Source organism: Ursus maritimus, unplaced genomic scaffold (assembly GCF_017311325.1).
Source record: "Ursus maritimus isolate PB19 unplaced genomic scaffold, ASM1731132v1 scaffold_20, whole genome shotgun sequence".
Lineage (NCBI taxonomy): Eukaryota > Metazoa > Chordata > Mammalia > Carnivora > Ursidae > Ursus > Ursus maritimus.
The window spans coordinates 50,595,606-50,619,339 of record NW_024424453.1 but is presented as its reverse complement, the minus strand read 5'-3'; the positions used below and the strand labels follow the sequence as shown (position 1 = coordinate 50,619,339).

General features: G+C 56.2%; 1 protein-coding gene across 1 annotated transcript in view; it reads right to left on the bottom strand.

The window, feature by feature from the left end:
- SCN5A (sodium voltage-gated channel alpha subunit 5) overlaps positions 1–23,734 on the bottom strand; it is a 93,040-nt gene that overhangs the window by 49,585 nt on the left and 19,721 nt on the right. The window contains exons 4-11 of the mRNA XM_040636947.1: positions 17,271–17,360; positions 15,869–15,997; positions 9,297–9,388; positions 6,084–6,314; positions 4,489–4,552; positions 3,010–3,151; positions 2,272–2,469; positions 606–785 (exon numbers count right to left, since the gene is read on the bottom strand). Coding sequence (XP_040492881.1) covers positions 606–785; positions 2,272–2,469; positions 3,010–3,151; positions 4,489–4,552; positions 6,084–6,314; positions 9,297–9,388; positions 15,869–15,997; positions 17,271–17,360 — 1,126 coding nt within the window. The remainder of the gene's footprint in view (positions 1–605; positions 786–2,271; positions 2,470–3,009; positions 3,152–4,488; positions 4,553–6,083; positions 6,315–9,296; positions 9,389–15,868; positions 15,998–17,270; positions 17,361–23,734) is intronic.

Genomic DNA, 23,734 nt, shown 5'->3' with positions numbered 1-23,734 from the left:
TCGGATGCTTAACTGACTGAGCCACCCAGGTGCCCCAAGCATTGAGGGGTTTTTGCTGGCCACTCAGAAACTGGGCATGGAGGTGGCGAGCCAGGGTGTGTTCAGAGGAGGGGGTACAGTCAATCCTGCATCATCTGGGATCTCTGCTCACTTCAAGCTTGTGTCTCTGGGGCTTTGAGATTCAAGCTGACCTGCGCCTGAAGATGTGACTATGGCTGGGCAGGGGGAGAAGGAGGCAGGAGAGCTCCTGCTGGTACAAGCAGGCCTGGCCTGAGCAGGATGGGGGCCATGAGCATGCACCAGACTCACATGGGATTGTCCTTGGGCACCTACCCATCCATACCGCAGGGTGTCCCCTGGTCAGAGCCCCAACACTAGAGACTTAGCCAATGTTGGGGACATCATAACACCCGAACTTAGCTCATCTCTCTGCCCAGACCTCTTCCAATCCAAGAGTGGTCATTGGGAAACAGGAAGGGCTGGGAGGGGCTCAAGGATACTTTCCCTGAGGAGCAAGCATAAGGGGCTGTGACTGCACCAGGGGCCCAACATGATGAGCTTTTGATGCCAGACCTGAAAGGGTCAGAGTCACGGCTGGGAATTACCATTGCTCTGGGACCATCCTCCGAGTCGGACTTGGGGAACCTGTCATCCCCACACTCTTCTGTCCCCGAAGACATTCGTTTTCTCCTCTTGCTTCTTCTCTCATGGGTGGTTACTGGGGCCAAAGGGGACATCTCCAAGGAGCTGCGGGACACAGTGTCCACACCCCTGATGGTGAGGGCCTGGAAAAGGTGGAAGAGATATTTTGGTTACTGAGACTTTGTGCAGTCTCAGGCTAGGGCAGGCCAGGCAACTTTCAGTATCTCACTTTCCCCATCGGGAAGCAGACTTGCACACTTAACCCCAGACAAGGGTATCATGGACAGATGAGCTCAAACAGACCCAGGATGTTTCGAGAAAAATCAAAGTCCAGGGAAGAGAGGAAAGAAGTGGCTGATGTGGGCAGCTCCTGGAAGAGGGGAGTATAAGGGACAATTGTGTGTGTGTGTGTGTGCGTGTGTGTGTGCGTGTGTGTGTGTCGGGGGGGGTTTGATGAGCAGAGGAAGTAACAGAATTAGAGGGCAAGAGATCTTCTAGAAGGTTGAGCTGGCCAGAACTGGTGCTGGGGGAGGTGGCATGGGGCAGTGAGAAGACAGTGGATGTCTAACAGCTGGCTCTGTAGTTAGCCTGCAGTACCTGTGTGTGGAGCTATAGGTAACCAGCACAGTACCGCCATGCTTATCTTCTGAGCTGGTTCAGGCCTCCAGCCTTGGACCTTCCTCTTCCAGCCACCAGAAGGCATCCCTTGATTGGGATTAACTCAGTCCACGGACACGTGGTACTCTTTTACCCAGCATGCACTAGGCTCCTTTATGCAGGAACCACTACCTTTACCCAGTGGGCACCATTTTTAGCGAGCTGACACCGTTGTCTCTCAGAAGACACCATGGTCATAGGGAACACTTTCCTCAGCAGGCACCAATCACAGTGCCCACCTGTACCCAGCGGGCACTACTTTCACCTAGCAGGCACCTCATCACCAGGCACTGTCTTTACAAGGTAGGTATCAAATTTTTACCTAGCAGACACCACGTTCACATGAAATACTTTACCCAACAGATGCCGACTTTACCCAGCAGGAACGGCCTTTCATCCAGCAGGTGCCAAACTTAAAGGCACCAGCTTTACCCAGCATGCATCACACTCGCAGATACCAGCTTTACCCAGCATGCACCATGCTTACAGGCACCAGCTTTACCTAGCACGCATCACACTCACAGACACCAGCTTTACCCAGCATGCACCATGCTTACAGGCAACAGCTTTACCCAGAATGCATCACAGTTGCAGACACCAGCTTTACCCAGCATGCACCACGCTTACAGGTACCAGCTTTATTCAGCAGGCGCCATGCCACAGGCACCAGCTTTACCCAGCATGCATCACAGTTGCAGACACCAGCTTTACCCAGCATGCATCACAGTTGCAGACACCAGCTTTACCCAGCATGCACCACGTTTACAGGTACCAGCTTTATTCAGTAGGCGCCATGCCCACAGGCACCAGCTTTACGCAGCAGGACCTGCCCTTTATCCAGCAGACGCCACACTTATAGATATCAGCTTTATCAGCGGGCACTAGCTTTACCCAGCATGTACGAGGTTTACAGGCACCCACAGTAAGGAGAGGACTTGGTTTGGAGGTTCCTTGGCTGCACTGCTCACCCACCTCATGCTCTTTCCTGAGCATCTCCATGGCCTCCTGGAAGCGCTTTTCCTTCTCCTCAGTCTCAGCAATGGTGGCTTGGTTTTGCTCTTCGTAGGCCATGGCAACCACAGCCAGGATCAGGTTCACCAGGTAGAAGGAGCCCAGGAAGATGACAAGCATGAAGAAGATCATGTAGATCTTCCCTGCAGACCTCAGGGTCTGGGGGAGTAAGGCAATAGAAGTTATCTTCACTGGAGCCCCTTCTAGGTCATGGTCAGGGAATTTCAAGTTGTCCAGTCTGACTGTGCCGAAGGTTCAAATGGCCACAGCCTGGGCAGGGAGTAGAGCATACCCTATCTATAGAGGTAAATGTCCTAACCTATAGAGAAGAACGACCTACACGCGGGGGATAGTGTACCACCCACAGAGGGAGGCAGAATGTTCCAGTCAACAGAGGAAATTTGCATGCATAGAGGGGACTATTCCATCACATAGGATGAAGTGTTGCACTCACAGAGCACAGAATGTCCCATATAGAGGGACAGGTACTTGTTTACCAGCAAAAAGAAAGTTTCTTTGCTTGCGGTGTCCTATTCCTCAGATACAAAGTCCCTATCCCTTATTCCTTGAGCCTCCCCAGCTCTTGCCAGTGGAGAAGCTGCTGGGGCTACTTCTAGCTAAGCACCCGGGCATCCTGGTCCCTGATGTGGGCCCCTAACCTGTTCCTGGTGTTCCTCTGCTGCCGGGGCACCCGAGTACCTGCTGGTAGAGGCGCTCCCAGCAGTCCTGCGTCATCAAGCGGAAGAGTGCCAGGAAGGCCCAGGCGAAGGAGTCGAAGCTGGTGTAGCCATGGTCAGGGTTGTCCCCTGCCTTTAGGCACCGGTAACCCTCGGGACATGTCCTGCAGTCAGACACACAGACTCTGTCCCATGCTGTGAGCCCTTCCTCCCACCTCCCGCCCTGAGGTGCTCCCTGGCCCTGATTCTTCTCCCTGGGCAGCCCAGCATATGCCCCACATCTTCATGAGGCTGAGTTTCATGAACTTAGTGCCACACTGCTGGTCCTGCTGCCGTGACTTTTCATGCCGTGCCTCCCGCCTGGGACACCGTCTTCGTCTTTTTTTCTACCCATCCGTATTCAGCTAGGACTAAATCCAGCTTCTGCCCACACGATATACCATCCCTGCTGCTATGTGAGTTGTCTCTCCCCTCACAGAGGAAGTGCCAAGGTCCTGGCTCATAGGCTTTTCCTCTGGCTGCTTACCCCACAGGGAGATGGGCAAGGAGTTGGCCTGCAGTGGGAGGAGGGCAGCGAGGCTTGGTTAAACAGCATGGAGCTGAAGAGCATGAAGCCCAGGGCAAATGTCAGGTCATGGGGTTGAGGGATGCTGCTGGAGTGGATGGGCTGGGGCCTGGCCACATCTGGAGAACATGCCCATTTGCATGACTGCCCACACAGGCATAGTGAGGTGGACTGATGGTTCACAGAGCTGGATGGGATACCTTCTCTCCCGCAGATGGCCCACTGGGCTGGATTCACGAGTGTAAGAGACAGAAGGTGGGGGAAGGGGACTCGGCAAGTGGGAGGATGCAGCCTTTGTGCCTTGCTCATGTCCTAAGACCCTCCAGACAATCTCTTCAGCGACAAGAAGGGCTGGAACCTCATACTGAGAGATGTGGGACTGCAGCCCCACGGAGACACTCCCTCACCAGGTGAGCCTGTGTGTCCTGCCCTCCCGCTAACAACTGTGGCGCAGGCACACTGATCCAGACCCCGTAAGCACAGGGCCCTGGGAGCTGCACGTGGCTACGGGGCATCTCTGGGTACCACACTCAGACTGTGGGTGCAGGCTCTGCTTGCCCTGGAGGAGAGTCTAGGCGGCTGGGGGAAGCCATACTCACTCCTGACCCAGGGCACAGATGGGTAGGGAGGGAGTGAAGACTGGAGGGAAAGAGGGCTTCCGCAAAGGAATGGAGCCAGGGTTGGGCTGGTGGGAGGCACTGCGCGCTCTGTTCACCCTCCCTGCCTCAGAACTGTCTCCCCTGTGGTGGGGGCGGGGTAGACAAGATGCCAGGGGCCTGGCAGGGAAGAGAGGTAGGGGAAAGCCTGGGGTCAAGGGCATAAGCTGAAAGCATAGTCAGTTGAGAAAGCACAGAGGGATCCCCCCTCCCCTGCCGCCCTTGCTTCACCTCACCCCTGCTGGGTGAGGTGGCCCTGGGGGGCGGGTGCGCCACATACCCGGCATCAGAGCTGTTCCCACACAGTAACACATCAGAGGTGCCGTTCTTCAGCAAGTAATTTCCTGAAAGAGGAACAACCGATGGTGAAGGGCATGTGTGTTCCCAGACTCCCGGGGTTCCTGCGTTGCGCCCAAGACTCTGGGGAGGTAGAGATGCCACTGGTGGTCTCTTCTCTGCTCCTGCCCTGACCCCTACCCTCTGCCTGGCCAGGACTGAGGCAATGCCAGCTGCTTCCCTGGCCTGCCTCCTGCTCCTCCTCAGACGTTCAGCTGCCTAGTCCCCCACGCTCCCCCCACAGGGAGCTTCTGTACCCTGCCCCGAGCCACTCAGGATGACACCCAGGGCCAAGAGAGGCCTTGAACCAGGAGGCGGGGGTCTGGGCAGAGACCCAGCTCGGCTACTGAGTCACGGCATGGTCTTGGAAGGCTACTGCCCAGCTCCGTCTGGGCCCACTTTTTTGAGCAAGTGAAAGAAGCTACAGTCACCGTGGTGATACCGTGGTCTGCTCAGACAGGCCTGGGGCTGAGCCAGGTGACACATGGGACACCTAGTCCTGTCCTCTCCTCTCTGGACATTGGTCAGTCCCCATCAGCCACCACTACAGGCCTCAGTTTTAAGCAGCAGTTCTCAAATTGTGGTCCCCAGCCCAGCGGCAGCAGGCATCAACTGGGACCTGGTGAGAAACGTAACTTCCCGAATGCCACCCCAGATCTACGGACTCAGGAACCCTGGGGGTGCCTCCCAGCACCATGTGCTTTCTGGAGCCCTCCAGGTGACTAGGACACATGGAAGTTTTAGAACCACTGCTATTTGGCCACAGCCGAACCGTAAGCAAATTGAGTCACTGAGTTGTGGTCTGTTTCTTTTTCCAAAGTGGACTGCGGGTATAGGGAAGAGGCCCTAACTTCAGAATGTCCCTGGAGGCCCTTGTGGCCTGGAATCTGGCCTTGCACCAGTGTCTACCTTTGAACCAGACTGATGGTTCTAGTTAAGAGAGGTGCTGGCCATCAGCCTAGAAAATAGAAAATCAATAGAAATGATAGGAGGGGCTCATGTCATTTTGTACAATCAGTGAGTTTGTTCTGACCCTCTCTTGGGACTCTGGGGGGCACGCGTATGGAATTAATATCCTGTCAAAGAACACGGAAGTCAACTGAAACATCCCATTCAAAGCAGGTGGGGCCTCCACTCTGAAGCCTCACAAAATACCCCAGCTCCGTGTCCCACTCTTTCTCCAGCTAACACTCCTCTCTGGGCAGGCAGGTAGGCCTTCTCCCCGTTCCCGATTTTCTAGGGTCAGTCCCCCCACCAGCCATAGCAGCTGCCATCCTTTGTCTGCCTCTCCAGCTAACTCCATCCTTCCTGTTCCTCAAGTGTCTGGCCATCTAGCCTGAGAACTCACGAGGGCAGTCCCGGAGCCCGCTCCCCTTCTGTCCTCTCCTGGAGTTCCAAAGGGCTGGAATCCCCAAGCACATCTCTGGGTCTCCAGGGGACCGGGTAGGGCTTGAACAGCCCTTTGTGAGGAGGTCTGCCCTCTGGCGAGGCCCGTGTGGCCTCACAAAGCCCTGCCTGGGCCACAGGGTGAGCCCGCACCTGGGTCGCTGAGGTAGAGGTCCAGTGACTCCCAGACCAGGCCGTCGGCCTCCACAGAGCCATTGGTGTCGTTGAGTGCCGTGAAGTTGCGGACACACTTGTGCCTCAGGTTGCCCATGAACAGCTGCAGGCCGATGAGGGCGAAGACGCTGAGGCAGAAGACCGTGAGGACCATCACATCGGCCAGCTTCTTCACGGACTGGATCAGGGCCCCCACAATGGTCTTCAGACCTGGGGAAGGCAAGAACGAGCAGGGGGTCACCCACAGGCCCCATGATCCCCGCTCCACTGGGTGGGGGCCAGGCCTGCGGGGGTGCTGGGCCAGGTGAGCAATCCTGAGGTGGGGGCAGGTGAAGGTCCAGGCCCATTCCAGGGCAATGGAAGGGCGTCTGTCTTGATCCTTGAGAAGGGGAGACACAAGCCATGCCTGGTAGAGGAATGTGGTGTGTGCTTGGGGGACTGGGGGGACTATTAGGAGGTCTGGCAAGGTCATGGTGGGTAATGTCCTAAAGGGTCTGTTCTGGCTAGGGCCCCACTTTTGGAAAATCTTCAAGGGCAGGGAAGAGTTGACCTATTTTGCATTTTCCTCCTCTGCCCTGCCCCTCCGGGACCCATCCCCTTCCACCCCATTCCCGAAAGCCAAGAGGCCGTGATGTGTTAGTCGCACGGCCCAGCTCCCTGCAGAAGCCAGCACCACACAGCGAAGTGACAGCACAGCACGTGTAGACGCCGTTGGTCTGACACCGAGCTACTGTCCTACAAGTCTGAGCAGAGCATTGGGAGAGAGGGGGCTTCTCTGCCAGCAGCAGAGCCCTGCCTCCCGCCCCCACTCCCCATCCCCGATCAAAGCGGCCAGATCTCAGATGAAGCTCCATCCATCCATCCATCGTCCAGCCGGTTAATGTGTTAGGAGCACCCATGGTGGCTGTGCCCACAGCTGCCATGCCCATGACCTCGAGACAGGGAGGCAGCGATGGGCAACCATGGGAGGGGGTAGAAAGTCCTCCCACTGTGCTACCAGCGCTGCTGCCTGCCCGCAGCTCAGAGGCACTCAGCGTGCTCAGTGGAAATCGTCCTGGCAGATGTTGGCAACTGCCCTGGGCAGGCGTGGACCTTGCAGGGGTCTGGGCCTGGAGTGGTGGTGGCGGTGGGATCCCCATTCTGTAGTCCAGTGCGCCTCACCTCTAGCAGAGGTTCTAGGACCCCCTCAGTGAGCACACTCTGCACACACACTCCCGTATGTGGCAGGGAGCACAGGGCAAGAGGTGGTGGGCAACAGACTCTGCCTCAACTATTAGTCTAAAGTATCTTTGGCCTAGAGCATCCAGTTCAAGGCCCAGCAAACCACTTCCTGGTCTGTGGACATAGTGTCCGTGGGGACAATCAGCTGATGAGCACAGATCCAGTCCTTAAATATTTCTCATATTGATGACAGAGTTCACATCCAGCAAGAATAAGTCCAATGAAGTAACAGGATTCTTAGGGAAAGGTCTGGGCATCAATTGGGAAACTCTCCTGCCTCTGAAGTTCTAACAGGCTGGGTGAAGAGCCCTTGGAAACCAGCCATTCCAATTTCATTCCCATTTTGTGGGAGAGGAGACTGAGTTCTGGAGAGGGCCAAGACTCTTTAAACCTCAGCTCAGGAATCACCTCCTCCAAGGAGACTTCCATAATGCGGACCACAGCATTGTTCTAATGACCACTTTCAGGGGCTGCTGTCTGCTTCCTCACTGGGTTGCTGGCAGCTTTGAAGACATCCAGTGGGCCTGGGTTGAGGCTGGCAGGCTTCCTCCTTTACTCCAGGACTGAGAAATATTTTCCTTTGCTAGCCTTTCTTATAAACAGACTGGAACATGCCTTTTCTCAACTGCTGTGGTCAGTGTGCTTCTCTAATCTTGTGGGTGGATGATGTGAGGTTGTCCCTCGGACCCTAGAGGACAGACCCTGAGGCTTCTAAGCATGTATGTGTGCACTCAGGCCAATGACAATGCCTGTCTCAATGGAGGTGACTCTGTGCACTGGGGGCAGACTGGCCCACTTGCCACTCTCTCTTAGCAGGGGTCTGGGCCACTTGTGAGGAGCACATCCTATGGGGCAGAGGCCAGGAGGTACATTCTCAGATGCAGTTTGAACATAGCATAAGTGGGTGGGGGGTCCTCTTATAAGATAATTAACCCCACCAAAGGAGAGTCTGAACTCCTCCAAGGAGCTCAGAGCGGGGTCCCTGCCTTCCTGGGGGCAGCAACAGCTAGCTGGAGATCAAGGGTCCAGGACCTATGGCTTTCCAAATCGGGAGTGGATGCAACCACCTGCTTCACTTAATTCTTCCCTCAGCTCTGACACCTCCCCGGATCGGCGCAGTACAACCTGTCTCCAGCTGCCTTCTTGAAAGCAGTGCCTTCACCAGTTCTGAGTGTGGCTGCATTCAGAAAAGCCTCTGGAAGGAACCTCTGGGCACTGCCCTGTGGGCTGTGAAATCATCATAAGCCTTTTGAGAGCTTTCCTGGATGCACGGGGTAGGCCGGCTTTGGTCCGGGCTTAGATTTCCCAGGTGCAATTGCCAACATCTGTCAAGGAGAATTGCTCCCTGCGGCTACCATGCACGGTCTGCTACGCCTCTACCGCGCCATGCAGCGAGGGCTGGTAGACGCCAAGGCCCGATGACACCTGTCCACAGAGTACACTCTGTTTCACGAAAGGAGGCTGCGGGGGCGGCTGTGCTTTTGTCACCAGAGGGGGCACAACGCAGGGACTGGGCACTCAGCCCGAGTTTCCCTTTTTTATTCTGGGTGTGTGTGCGTGCATGTGGTTTCCCTCAAACTCAGTTCTTTGGTTTCCTTATCGGAAGATGATGTTTCTGGCCGAAGCAATTCACATACAAGCTTTCAGCTATTCAAAGCGCTGAGTTCAGTTCGGGAAGGACCTCACCATCTTGGGAAGAATTTGGGTTCAATCCAGGACCTGCCATAGGAGCTGTGTGCCCCCCGGCATCTGTGAGGGTGGGCTTTGCTGGGGGTCAGCCCAAGGCCCCTCGTGAGGCTTTGAGGGGGACAGCCCTGTCTGCCGCCAACAGCCCCCACAGCCGAGCTCTGGGAAAGGTATTCTGGTGACAGGCACATTCGGAGGGGCCTTCCCAAGGGTCGCCTTGGGCCCAGGTGGCTGGGAAGGCCTGAGTGTGTCCTTCCAGCCTTGGCGTTTAACCTGATTTTTCACCTGAAATGACCGATATAGTTTTCAGGGCCCGGAGGACTCGGAAGGTACGTAAAGCTGAGACATTGCCCAGGTCCACAAATTCAGTTGTGTATCTGTAACAAGGGAAAGTCACACACGAGACAGTGACAACACGCCAGTAGGAGACACACGGTTGGGGGTGGGGGGGGGGAGACAGAGAGAGAGTCACTTGTAGCTGAGATCTGAGAGGCAAATCTGGGCATCTTACCTGGGATAACTGAAATAGTTTTTAGAGCTCTCAGGACTCTGAAAGTTCGAAGAGCCGACAAATTGCCTAGTTTTATATTTTCTGATACATACCTGCAGAATCAAACCACAGTTATTGGGAATTACAAAGCAGCACCTCAGCCTGCCCTCCCCGACCCCCCACTCCCTTCTCCCCCTCCCACAGGGAGGGCTGCGGATGGCCCAGGGCTCCCTCAGGTTCTCTTCCACCTCTCCACCCTCCTGACACCAGGCCCTTGGCGAGATGACTTAGGGGTGTCCACACAGGAAGCCCCCACACGGGAGGTGGATCTCTCAGCGAGGTGTTCCTGATGGTCGGGTGACAGAGGAGCCAAGGCGGATTCTGGTCCCAGCTTTGTTCTGCATCTTCTGTCGTCTGTGATCAGCTTGTGCCTGGCTGTCCCGATCTGTGGACCCTCAAGCCCTGGTTGAGATCCTCACGGCGTCGTAGCTGGGTCTCTGAGGGCCGAGTCCCCCTCAGTCTCATCCCCAGACCTCTGGAGACCCCCAAGGAAGGCCTGGGGCTTCACAGGAGGAGGGACCTCAGGAATGAGCAGCCCTCTGGGTCTGCCTGGGCCTGAGTTACGCTCAGCAGGACTGAGTGGCTGAGCCGTTTCAACCTACAACTCGGACAGTCATCCATCTATGGTCTTCACAGGCACAGGAGGAAGGAGTTGGTCTCTGGGGCGCAGGGGACTGCCCAAGCAAGTGTGAGGATGTGCGTGGATGGACCACGTGAGCAGGCTGTCGAAGAGCTGGGTGGACAGTGCGTGACCAGGACCATCGGGACAGTGGCAAGTGACTTGTGATATTTAACCAAAGATTTCACATCCAGCATATCTGACATTTAAGCGAAGGCGTCTGATGTTTAACAAAGGATGGTGGACTCAGGATGTCTGATTTTTAACCAAGTGTGTCGGACCTGGTGTCTGAGTGACATCAGACCCAGGCCGGCAGACCAATGAAGCCGGATAAGTGCCAAGGGTGGGCTGATCGTGCAGCTGGACTCACTCTGCCGGTTAGTCTGGACCTCCAAGCCCTTCCATTCTGCTCAGAGCTTCTGAATCTGCTTTCAAGCTATGGGTATCCACAGAGAAGGACTTGGTAGGATATGCCAAGTGTCCTGGAATCAGCCAGGTTCTGCTTCGTCCAGCTCTGACACTGGGTTGACACCAGATTCCTCTATGCCCACTCCTGGGGCCCTTCCATCTTCACGCGGCCCTGTAGACCATGCCTGCTCCCTCCTTACCACATCCCTTCAGAGATCAGAAGCCAGCAGACACATTCTCAGAGCTTTTCTTCTGGCTACACCAAATCTTTTTTGTGGTGTGGTTTCCGTTCCTTTCCTTGGACTTGCTTCAGCTTGTAAACTTGCGAGGGGGAGTGGAAATCACCTCCCTTACTTTGGCCCATATAGACCTATTAATTTGGTCCAAGCTCCCTCTCTACTTTTAATGGCTATTCCACCCTCTGGGATGACTCAGATCCTCAAACCTCTGTCCCACATTCTTCTTTCAGGCTTTACTTTCCATCTAGATACGGTGCTGCCACAGGACTTTCAGGTTTCGCCCAGAACATTGCTGATGTTGCCATCACACAAAAGCCATGGGTTCAGCCTGCTGGTGGCTCTGGGCCCCATTTCCTGCTGCCAGACAAATAAGTGTGGCCTGGGACAACAGTTTTTCTTACTCAGGACTCTGGTTCCAAGATTGTCTCTTCTGGTCACAGGGAGTGAGTGGAGCACTGTGCAGATCAGAGGGAACCAACTGTTCTTGCTTCTCTGCTCTTGCCCCTCCCAGACCCTGTCTATCCCCTCGAGTCTCCAGGGAAGCCCTGCTTGTCTGAAGCTTGGATTCTCTGCCTGTCTCTGCCTGTCCCAGTGTAGAACTCGCCTTCCCACACCCTCAGGCTTGCCCTCCATTCATGGTCCGCCTCCTCGGCAGCTGCTGTTCTGCACAGAGAAGCCAAGATCCCAAGGTGTGTGCTCCCAGCAGGCTTGCAAGGCCAGCTGAATGGCTGAGAACGGGGGCAGGCTGGTGGTCGTGTGTGAGGTCAGGACATGTGTGGGAGAGCAATGCTGAGGAGAAGGAAGTCTTGAAGGGGAGATGCAGGGCTGGGTGAGGGCTCTGTGTGTCTGTGACCATGTCTGTGACATGGGGGCTGCTGCCCTTTTACTTGATTCAGAGTCTCCGGTATGGCTGCTTTCCATGTGGGGGCCCTAGACCCTTAATGAGGCCTCTCTTGGGGCTCCAGGGATGTGTGGTCAAAGACCCTGTATCTGGCAAAGGGCCAGCTTCAGCAGTGGCCGGGTTGGGGTTAGAGCTCTGCCCCTGTCATTCCCCCAAGCCGTTCTGCTCATTCTACTCTGGCCAAGCAGCCAGGCAAGGGCAGACAGCTGGGGTGGTGCATCCTGGGCCTGGACACGGAAAGAGCAGAGGCTGGTGAGGGAGCATTCTATCCATCACACCAGCCCCAGGGCAGAGGGAAGCCCTTTTGGAAGCGGAGGACCCCAGAGGAAGGGCAGACCTCCTCCTGCTCCACCCCCATCTTCCTATGCCACCCTATTCAATGCAGATGGCCCCTCCTGGGCTGCTGGGCAGAGGTAAAGTCCACCCTCTCCTCTCTGCCCTCCCTCCCTTCCCCTCCAGGTTCGGTTTCCATAACAACCCCAGGAGGTGGGAGGCTGTGGCTGTGTTCATGGGCAGGTAATGCCCAGCCGGGAGGGGCCCCGGGAAGAACTCTGGCTGGAGGGTTGCCTGGCAGCCCTCCTGGCAACCCGGACCCTCCTACAACCTCTACATTGAGCGGGTGGGGGATCAGGTGGAAACATCAGACCTGGGGTGCCTCTCAAGTAAGGAGACCTGTTTTAGCTTCAGCACTGCTGCTGATTCATTCTACAAATTTGGGCAAGTGGTAGGCTCTCTCGGAGCCTCAGTTCCCCAGCTGGAAAATGGAGGATGGGGACTTTCAGTGAATTGACCATTTCTGCCACCCGAGGCTCCTTCGATTATTCTAGGATTCCCCCCTCCCCCGTTATGGAGCCATTTTGACTATAGAAGGATGAGTCTCACTACATTACCAGGGCAGCATTGTTTTCATAAGGCAGGGCCAGTGCCAGTCAAAGCCGCCAGGCCAATCCAGCCCACAGCAAAAACCCAGGCCAATCCAGCCCACAGCAAAAACCCGACATTCCAGTGGGTCCATGTGGCCCCAGGGGAAGTGAGTGCCGTTTCCGTGAGATGCTCAGGAACTTGGAAACAGTCTGCTGGCCTCTGAGGCTCTGTTCTGCTTTGTCACCCCTGGTTCTGGTACAGAGTGAAGGCAGGCACACCTCTGAGGGTGGCACAGCTGCTCTGTGATCCCAAGTGGAAGAAGCAGTTCCCTGTGCGGTCCCGTGGGGATTGAGATGGAGCTTCTCTCATGGGATAAGACGGTAGGACTCACTAAGGGCCTGAGGTCATTCAGAGCATCTCCCAGAGACATGGGCTGAAGACAGGCCAAAGCCTGGCTCCTACTGTTATGCAAGGGACCCAGGGTCTGGGAGCATCGCTGCTGTGACGCAGTCCTGCTCGGGCTCCAGCAGGAAGGTAGGAAAGACACAGGCGGACACCGTGTCCTGTTCTGCCGAAGCCCCCTTCCTGTGACACCAGGCCCCCAGGGGCCCAAGGGTCACTGCTCCCCTCCTGTAGGCACTGTGGAGCCTGGGCCTGGCATCACAATCCTGCCCCCTTCCGAAGTCAGCACAATGTCCTGGCTCTGCTTAGAAAGGTCTCCTTCTCTCCTCAAGCCTCAGACATGCCTCCCCACTCCGTGTTCTCAGTTGATGATTCCACTTCTTACCATGGAGAAAATAGGAGCAATCAGAAGAGAAATTCTCTTCTCTCATCACCGACTCTCCCAACCCACCTGAAATTCTGCCTCCCCTGCTCTGAAGACCAACGCTCCACATGGGTCCTAGATTCCCAGCCCTCAGGTCAGTTCAAAGGCTTTTCTCCTGCAACCCACCCCCCTCCATCATCAGGCTGCCCTTCTCGCCTGGATCATATCCCCTTACAAAGACATCTCCCTTCTTTAACGGTGCTGCTCTGCCCATCTTCCCCACCCCCAGCATCCTATTTTCAGTCCTGTTTACAGCTAACCCCACAAAGTGCATGTCTATACTTGCCCCAGTCTCTTGAGCTTTGTTTAATCAGGTGTCTGTCCCCCCATGTCTGGTCAACGCAATCAGTGGTGTCACGGTCATCAGTGGCATCACGGTCATCGGCGGTGTCACATCGCAGACTGCCATGGTCTATGCCTTGGATTTCTTCAGCCTCCTCAGGGCATCTTTCAAGTGGAGTCGTGCTCCTCAGCTGGCTTTTGGGACAGTCCTCCATCCAGGTTTTCCTCCACCCTCCATGGTGGTGCCCTCCAGGCTCCTTGCCTCACCCCTTCTTTCCTGACCTCGAGATGTTGGAGCAATCGTGGTACAGTCCCCAGGCGCCGTCCCTTCTCTGGCCACGCGCACTCTAGATGATTCATTCATCCGGTCTCCCGGCTGCAAGTCTCATCTGCGCCCTGATGGCTTCTAAATATATATCTGTACCTCGGACTTCTTTCCTGAACTCCAGACTGGAATATCTAGTTGCCTGTTCCGTATCTCACCCGGGATGCCTTCAAACTTCATGCATTCCAATCTAGACTCTTGATCCCCTCCCTCCCTCAGCCAGCTCCTCCCTTTATCCTCCATTTTAACAAACGGTAACCCTGTTCACCCAGCTGCTCAAGCCAAACCCACCTTGGGGGTCTTCTGTCAGCCCTACCCTCAAAGTACACCCTGAATTGGACCATGTCCCTCAGCTCTCTACTTAAACCCTGGTCCCCGCCACCATCTCTCTCCTGGCTACTAAAATAGCCCCCCAGCTGCTGGGCTAACTTACAATATATAGCTCAGGTCACGTTACTCCCTGCCTCTTGACCGCCGGTGGCTCCCGTCACCCTGGGCTCTCACCACGTCCTGCAAAGCCATAAGGCTGTCCCCCACCACTCTGCCTTCTCTCCCGCTACACTCTCCCTTGCTCACTCAGCTCTCCCAGGCCTAAGTCTACACTGGCTTTGGACAAGTGGCAGCATCTCTCACAGCCTCAGTTTCCCCACCTGTAAAACGGTGGGCTGGACTCAGCTCTCATAAGCAGTGCACCTAGAAACAGAGGTCCTGATGCATTTTCTAACCACCAGACTCTACCTAGCAGGAAAGCACAGTCTGGCTGCCCGCTCTCCCTCTCTTCCCCACAGCATGGCTGAGCTCACAGCTAGGGCTGCTCATGTCTGGGGTGAAGCAGACCTCGTCACGCACGAACAGGTGGATTCAGTGAATCTGAGAATCCTAGAAAGCGGGCATTGAACTGAACCTCTGATACCACTTAGACCAACACTGTCCTTCCACAAGTCAGGCAGCGGAGGCTCTGCAAGGGCAGAAGTATTGCCCTCACCAGCTCTGCTCCCTGCCAAGGTGTGGTGCCCAGCCCTGCACACACATCAGGCTTCCAGAAAGGCCTGCACATGAGGCCCACCCTGATCAGTTGCCGCCACCAGAACACAGCATCTATTGCGGACACATCCAGAGGGGAATGCCTCAACCCAACCTCAGTGAGGATCTCTTTTTAGACAAGGAACCGGGGCCCCAGCCTGCATGGCAGCAGGCCAGGGATATTCACATTCACACTCTGGCAGGCTCCTTTGTGTCCTTGGCATCTGTTTTGTTATCTGTAAAATGGGGACAAGGAATCCCCATCCAGGATACCACCCTGTCCAGGATGCCTTGCTGGATCACTTCAGCGACCGCGTGCCTTAGAATGTGCCGCTGTGGAGCCTGTGAGGGGAGAGAGCAGACGTGCTGGTGTGCCTGGCATGGGCTCCTGGGGCTGCCCGGTCACTTCTCCAGGCTTCTTCTCTTTCCTGCTGATTCGTTCTTAATCACCTTGGAATCCAGGTCACTGTTCACAGTGGTCCGGAGGTTTGGGGCTGTAACACTGGTTTCCCGCAGTGGAAAGGGCAGAGGACGCTAAGCCAGAATCTTAATGATGTCCCTGGAGCACAGGGCTGCCACAGGGCCAGAGCTGAGCCAGTGGGCCTGACCGCCATGGGCCAGCAGGAGGAGCTGGGGGCCTCCATCCTGTCCCTCTCTTGCCAGAGCAGTAAGGCGCACTGTTCCACAGCCGCTTGCAGAGCAGCCCGCAGACTGCAGCGGGGGGGCGAGAGGGCCTGGGGGCTCAGGGCCAGGGATGATGCCCGGGTCCCTGACTCTGGCCTGGTGTGGCACAGGACGGCGCAGACAGCAAGGTACTTACGCCATGACAATCACACTGAAGTCTAGCCAGTTCCATGGGTCCCGGAGGAAGGTGAACGCATGCAGGCAGAAGCCTCGAGCCAGAATCTTGACCAGAGACTCAAAGGTGTAAATGGCAGTGAAGGTATACCTGGGAGGAGAGACCCGCAAGTTTTCTTAGGGGGGCTGCAGCCTGTAGGCCAGGCTGGCCGGGTTCCTCACATGCATGCATGAGCCTTGTACAGCTCCGCTCTTAAGTCCTCAGACCAGACCTCGGCCATGCTCCATGGTGCAGCTGGAGACTTGGGCCAAACAGTGGACTAGTTACTGCATCTTTGCACGTGTTTACTCAGCATTGCTGAGCCTCCGCCTTGTGCCCCTCTGAACTTTACATTTTTCCTCTTATTTGTCTTGGTGTAAGGAGACCCTCGACTTATCTCCTCACCCCAGCCCTGGGGGCCATGGACAGGGGCATATGGTGGCCACTGGGTCTACCCTGTAAGGACACTCAGATCATGTCACTCCCTCACCCCTGCTGGTGGGTCCTCAGCAGCTAGTGACAGGAGCATGGTCCATTCCCAACTACCTACAGGCTGTCGACCTTGTGCTCAGAAAGGGGGCTAAGGTTCTAACGCCTGAGGCCGGGTGGGGTGGCCTGAAGAATCCTGATGCCTAGATGCCGACCGTGGCCCACGGGCTGCTCCCCACATCCCCGTGGCACTGATGATGCTGCGGGTCCTGGGTGAACACAGAGAGCCACAAGGCAAGCCACTTTGGTAAGAGAGGCTGTCCCTGACATTCTGTTGGTTCCCTGAAAACAGGCACCAAGTGCCCCAAGGCCTATCGGGTCTGTTTAAAACTTGTGGGTAAGGTACTTTCATTTGAGAAGGATGGACCGGAAGCAGTTTTCTGAAATGAAGCAAATGGTTCCAAGAGGCAGCAGAGATAGTAGCGAAGTGGGGACAGCCCTGGGCCTTGCCTGGCTGCCACACCCCCTGGCCAAGCCCTCCAATTTCCAGCATCTTGTCTGTCAAAGTGGGATGGTGGCTGTCCCCACTCTATTGGGCTGCTCGAGGGCAAAGGAGAGGAGGCTGACCGTTACCCAGGCGCCTGGCACACACTACGTGCTCGATAAATTATCAGGATTTTATTTCAGAGCCTTCCTCAATGTGCTCAGTGCTCCTGAGGAGGGTCAGGAAGGAATCTCCCACTTTGCCCGCCTGGAGAGCTTCCTCCTCCTTGAGGACACTGCTCAAGGCAAGAAGCCGGCAGGCCCAGGAGTGGCCAGAGAGGGAAGGGGCTGGGCCGCGGACCCTCTAGGCGGGTGAGTGCCGCCGCTGACTTCTGGGGTGCCTGCAGGGCTCCCGTATGGAATGGAGAGGAAGGGAGGGAGGGGCCGGCTGCAGGGCCCTGAAGATACTCACTCGACGTACTTGGTCCAGGGAGGAGGCTCGTGCTGGGCCATGAACACGCAGTTGGTCAGGATGGTGCACATAATGAGCATGCTGAATAGCGTGGCGCGGAGGTCAAGGAAAGCCCGGTGCAGCGGGCGGCCAGGCCACTGCGGCCCGAGGCTCCCGCCCTTGCAGCTGTCACGGCCACGCCTGCGCTTCCAGGTCAGGGAGGCGGGGGCCCCCGGCGGACACCCTGGGGCCGTGCCCAGTCCCTGCCAACCTCTCCCCTCCCCGGCACTGCGGCCGGACACCCACCCTGCTCTGCAGCCCCTTTGGGGACCAGACAGCTGACATCGCACCATTAGCACAGTTCCACGTAGGGTCCATCCTGGAGGGCAGGGAGGAAGACCCCCCAGACCACAGAGGTTTTTACCCACAGCCGCGTGGGAGTGCTGTTCTTAGCCCCATGAGAGGAGATGGGATGTAGAAACTGCTCCTCGGGGGCCGCTTGCCGTGGGGAGAGGAAAGCCCTGGCAACGGGGCTCCCAGGTCTCTCCCCTACTTTCCCGAAGGCTTTTCACCTTTGGTCTAGGACTTCTCTGAAGGAGTGTTCTGCTGTCTGAACTTATATACCTTGTCAGGACGCACGGACCCGGAGGACGCAGGCGATGGCTTCTCGAACGGCTTGCTGCCCTTCGCACGTCCTCCATCCAGTGCTCTCCTCACCTTCCTTAAGAAACTCCGCAGCCGGTGCACACGCTCTGAGCTGGAGCACCCTGCCCCCACCGCCTTGAGAAGGAGTGCTCCTCTGAGCTGGAGCACCCCTTCTGAGTAGGAGCACCCCCTCAGAGCCTCCTGCTTTGACTCCTAGGGGACTGCACCCCCAGCGCATGGGACATCTCTCTTTAAGTGTGCCCCTGCTCCCTAAGCGGTAATGCCCATCTGATCCCCACCAGAAGGGGAGCTCTTCGGATGTTGGGACTGCGACTTGGGCATCCTTCTGGGCCCCAGGCCTTGGCTCATCCCTGACTGTCCGGCTACTTCTCTGCTGCTTCAAGCCGGATGAAGCTCTGACTAACCCAAGCGGCCTCTCACCTCTGCAAGACCTACAGAGGAGTAAGGGGCAGACTCCAGGCCATGTAGAGACCGGGACACTCCGCTGCTCTCCCGAGAAGAGAGGCTCACAAGGCTGGGCTTCCTGCTCCCTGCGGCTGCCCCCAGGCTCACGATGTGGCCCCGGCCCCAGCCCTGTGCACAGCAGCTGCCCGCCTGAGATTCCCTCTGGCTGCCAGGGAGCTGAAGTCATTGAGCCCTAGGGGCCTGCCTCTTTCCTCCCTAGCAGAGCTCCACCGTTTTCCAAGGCCTGGCCCGGCCTCAGGTCTGAGCTGGAGACCAGTGCAGTCAGCCTGGAGACGGCTGAGCTGGGGTGCTGACTTCTGGCAGAGTGCGGTGCTGCCCTAGCTGGGAGGGAGTGAGGCCTCTCAGAGACTCTAGGTGCCCTCCACGCTTCCAGTCCTCCTTCCAGGGAATAGAGGGGATTAGAAAATAGCCTGCCAAGCCCCACCCCCAGTTTATAATGAATTCTCCAATTTCTCACCTAAGATGAAGAGGATCAGGCTTTGGGAACCTCCCTCAGTTAAAGCAGAGCTGTTCAGCTCAGAGGCCACGGCTCCAGGAAGTCCTGATTCCTCCCTAGTGGGAGGACATCTCTTCAGGCATAGGGTGTGGCAGGAGGCGGGGGAGGGAGGGGTGGAAGGGGGTTGTTGGGGGGGTGGTGGCGTCCCTCAGCTTGAGAGCTGCCCCACCTCTCCAGGCACAGGGTGTAGCGGGAAGGGGGTGTCCCCCCGCTGGAGAGCTGCCCATCCCTCTGCCTGTGGGCAGGTCCCCATGGCCGAGCCTTCTCCCTTCTCCCCTACACACGCACATGTTCCCCACACCCAGGCTCTGCGCCAAGGCTGTCCTTACTGGGCAGACAGTTAACTTGCCCCTCAACCAGCTTTATTCAACCCCCCTCCCAGATCCACTACCGGGGATCCCAGGTGATTCCTGAAATATGAAAGTAATGACCCTAAGAGCAAATATTTATTGAGCCCTTCCTAGGTGCCAGGCTCTGCTCTCTGTAACCATTAACTAATTCGATTCTCCCAACAACCCTGGCGGGGGCGGGGGGAACCTTGTCTCCATTTTGCACACGAGGACACTGAGGCGCAAGGTCAGGCTGGAGGTTACTACAGCAGGTAGAATAACAGCCCTCCCTCCCCACCCCCGGACAACCACATCCTAATCCCTGACAAGCACAAATGTTAACTTATATGGCAAAAGGGATTTGTGGATGTGATTAAGTTAAGGATCTTGAGATGGGAGATCACCTCGGATTGTCCAGGTGGGCCCAATGTCAGCACAGGGTCCTTCTAAGTGAAAGAGGGAGGCAGGAGGGCTGGCATCAGGGCGATGCCTGCGGGAAAAATTCCACCAGCGGTGGCTGACTTTGCACATGGGGGTGCCACAAGCCAAGGAGTCCACACAGCCTCTAGAAACTGGGGAACACTAGGCACAGAGTGCTTCCAGAGAGGAGCACAGCCCCGCTGACACCTGTTTTAGCTCAGTGAGACTTTCTTGGACTTCTGACCTCCAGAACTGTGTAATGACACATTTTTGTTGTTTTAAACCACTACGTTTGTGGCAATTTGTTGCAGCGGCCACAGGCTCTCGGTACAAAGCTGGTCAATGGCACAGCCCAGCTCTGAGCCCCGGCTGGCCCAGCGCAGGCCCCCTACTCTGAGCCCTGTCCCTGCACGGTCTCTGCATGATGACACCAAGGGGCCGTCCCGCTGCCTCCAGACTGAAGGGCTGGGGCAAGTCACACTGCTTCAGGGGGAATGTTACCCCATACCTGGCCTCTGCCATTCACAGGGCAGAGAACCAATGAGTGACGTGTGCTTTGTAAAGTGTGCACGGACTGCCACCCGGGGGGGAATGAAATTGTTTGTCATTTTTAAGAACAAACCTAAGGAGCATCTGTGCCTGGCCATGTGTGGGAGACAGGGAGGCATCTGAACAGCTCCAAGATGGGACATTATGAGAAACCAGACCTGCCTCTGACTGGGCAGGAAGGCTTCCTGGAGGAGGCATTTAGACAGGCACCCAAGGCTGGGCAGGGTTCCTTTGGCAATCCATCAGTGCAGCTGGTCACAGGGAAGCAAGGTGGGCTGACTGGGGAGAACCCTCTCACTGTTCTCACTAGAATGAATGAAAGGCCCCTGGGCAGAGAACAGCAGTGTGTACAGGTTGCCTCGGACCAAAAGACTCGGCTGGAGTTCAGGTGAGCTGAACTCTGGCATCAAGCCTTAGGGAAGAGCCAGAGAAGACAGCCCTTCTAGTGCTGCCAGCCAGTGCCTGGGTCCACGGTGGGGAATGACAGGAGCTGCCTGCCTGGGTTCTGGCTTTTCAAGACATGGCAATGGGTTAGGGTGAAGTACAGCAAACTCTAGACCCTGGGCCACTTGACTGCTGGAAACCCTGCATGGCTCTCCAGACCCTGAGGACGGCCCTTCTAATATTCCCCATCACTCCTGTATGTGTGTGGTCTCTTCCTGCCTGGAGGTGCCTCTAGTCCACGAGACTCTGCTCCAAGCATCCCCAAGTCCCCCATGGCGCCCAGCAGGCAGCCAATACCAGAGAGATGAGTCAAGGGCCCTCTGGCCCGGGGCACACCTGTTTGCACTGTCTGGCAGTTTCAGGCCGATGACTGAGCTGGCCCCATGTGTGGGCAGAGGCAAAGGCCAGCTCTCTAGGTCTGAGCTCAGCTGAACATCTTCAATCCTGTCGTGCCATTGTCCCCAAACACCCACTCCCAGCCTCATGATTAAAATGCCAGCAAGGACTGCCTGCATGAGTGGTGGGGAATGCCTGAAACTTGGCCTGCCTGTCTTCGGATCCCAAGGAGTCAAAAAAAAACCTTGCAAACAGAAGGGATGCCGTGGGGGGCATTTTCATATATTTGTGCCATTCAATGAACATGCACACACACACACACACACACACACACACACACAAACATGTGGTCTGATTGCCCATTTGAATCTGCTAGAGAAACGTGGGAGGATTTTGTGAACAGATCCTGTGCACCCAGGAAGGCAGAAAGCTTCTCGGTGTGAACGTGAGGCCTCTCTGAATGTGACTGCAGTGGAATTGGGAATTCAGTTGGTTTCTTTTATTTAATCCTGGCAGAACACATTCTGCAGAATTATAACAAAAATACATTGGAAAAAATAATTCTACATACCCATATTTACTTTTTAGGCCACTTCTCAGGGATGCAGGACAAGCGTGGCGCACAGAGCAGAGCTGAGCTGAATTACAGCGCACTCGCTCGCAGGTGGCTGCGAAGGCCTACAGCAATACCACTGAGCGGGTTTCCTTCCTCGAGAGCAGGGGCTGCCCTCCTGCCCCTTCTTCAGTTTGACTTTGCCCCCTGGCCCTTTCCAAAGGGCCGAGCACAGAAGGGCGCAATGCGTGGCTCAGTAGGTGTCCGAATGGATATGAAAATGTAAGCCAACCACGGGGACAAAGTTTCAGTTTTGCAAAAGTGCTAGAGCTGTGCTGCATGACAACACGCACATAGTAAACACCACTCAACTGGGCGCTTAAAGATGGTCACGATAGTACATTTTATGTTCTGTGGGCTTTTTTTCACCATAATACAAAAGAATGTAAGCAGAGTGAAAGTTCATTATTCAAAACACGAAATCCGTATGCATTCCAAATTCATAGTGACTGCTAAGGGGCACGGGGCTCCTTTTCGGGGTGATGACATGTTCCAGAATTAGATACTGGTGAGGGTAGCACCACCGTAGGAATATGCTAAAATCCACTCCATTGTACGTCTCAAAATAAGTTGTGTGGTATATGGATTTTATTTCAATTAAGAAAAAAAGAAATACATGGAGAGCTTGTGAATTCCTAGGCTTCACACTGGAGCTTCTGGTCTGGAAAGGGCCAGGAATCTGCATTTTAAATAAGTTACCCAGGTGAGCCTGAGGTGACCCTCACAGACCGACACCTGGAAACAACTGCCGGGGAGTGTGTGTGCTTGGATCTCGGGGCCCTTGCGAAAATGCAGGTTCTGGGGTGGGGCCCAAGATTGGGCAATTCTTACAAGATCCTCCTGATGCTGCTGCTACTGGTCTGTGTGCCACACTTTGAATGGCAAGATCAAGGGCACAGAGGGGCTGCTCCCAAACCCTGCAGATCTAGGCCCGTCCTCTCCCCCACTGCCCCGAGCCCACTAAGGGGCGCTGTTGAGGGCCAGCGGAGTGTTCCCAAACCCAGGCAGCTGAGTATCGAGGCAGCCCCGGGGAGCCCATTGCAAAGCCTCAACCACGGCAAGCCACCTCCCTGGGGCAGCTGCCCTGGGGGACACAGGCCGGCTCTGAGGCCTCAAGGTTGGTTGTGGACAGGGGTAGGGGGTTGGGAGGGGGACACCAGCAGCACCGCACAGCCTCAGCCACTGCTCAATAGACTCTCTGGCCAGGCTGGGGACGCCAGGACCCCTGCCACCTCCCGGGCCTCATCTGGCCACCCCCACCCCGGCCCAGCCCAGAGCCCTGCAGGAATCCTGGGGCTGCCGCTGCATCCCTGGGGGCTGCCCTGGCTGCCAAACAGTGCTGGGTTGGTTAGATACCTGGAGGAGAAGCCCCAGGTGGGAGCCCGAGCATGCTTTCAGGGAGGCCACGCCCTTGGAGTGAGGCGAAGACCAGCTGCGAGCTAGCGAGCTAGCGAGGAGGCAGGCCTTTTCCTCCTCCCTCGGTGCTGTCCTCACCAGGCTGTGCCTACACGCTGGCAGGAATGGCAACTATTCCTGTAGCTGTCTTATCGGTCTTATGGGGAACTGTAAAATTCCCAGGGGGGTGAGGACAGGGTCTTGTTCAACTCCATTAACCCAGGGTGCCCGGCAAAGTGCCTGGCATCTACAGGGAGTTTAGAAACAGTTGCAGAATGGCTCAAAATTTAATCCAGAACTACTCTTGCCTCACGAAGTAAGACATAACTATGAATGGCAGGCTGCCCCCTGAACAGAGCTCCTCCCCTCAGTGTCTGCCCACCCTAGAGACCACCCTGTGGCTGCCACAGCCGTGGCTGCATGTGGGACTTGCCCTGGACACACACATCTAGCACACCCTAGGAGAAAGGCAGGAGCGAGCTGGAGGAGGGGAGAGCGTGTCTGCATGCAGAGAGCACATTTGGCACTGAGCTCCTCCGATTAACCCCTGGGGTGAGGATGGGGCACTGGGGCACAGGTGAAGTGGAGCCAGGAAGGGGCTTCCCTCATCCCTGCCCGGACAGGAAAGCCCCTGAGCTGTCAGCATCTGTCTCGGTGACTTAGCTCCTCACGGGGCAACTGTTTTCCTGAAGCCTCCTGCCCTGCTCAGAGGTTAATGGGTCTCTGCCTTGGCCTCCGAAAAAGGTCCATCCAGAGTGGGAACGGAGGGGAG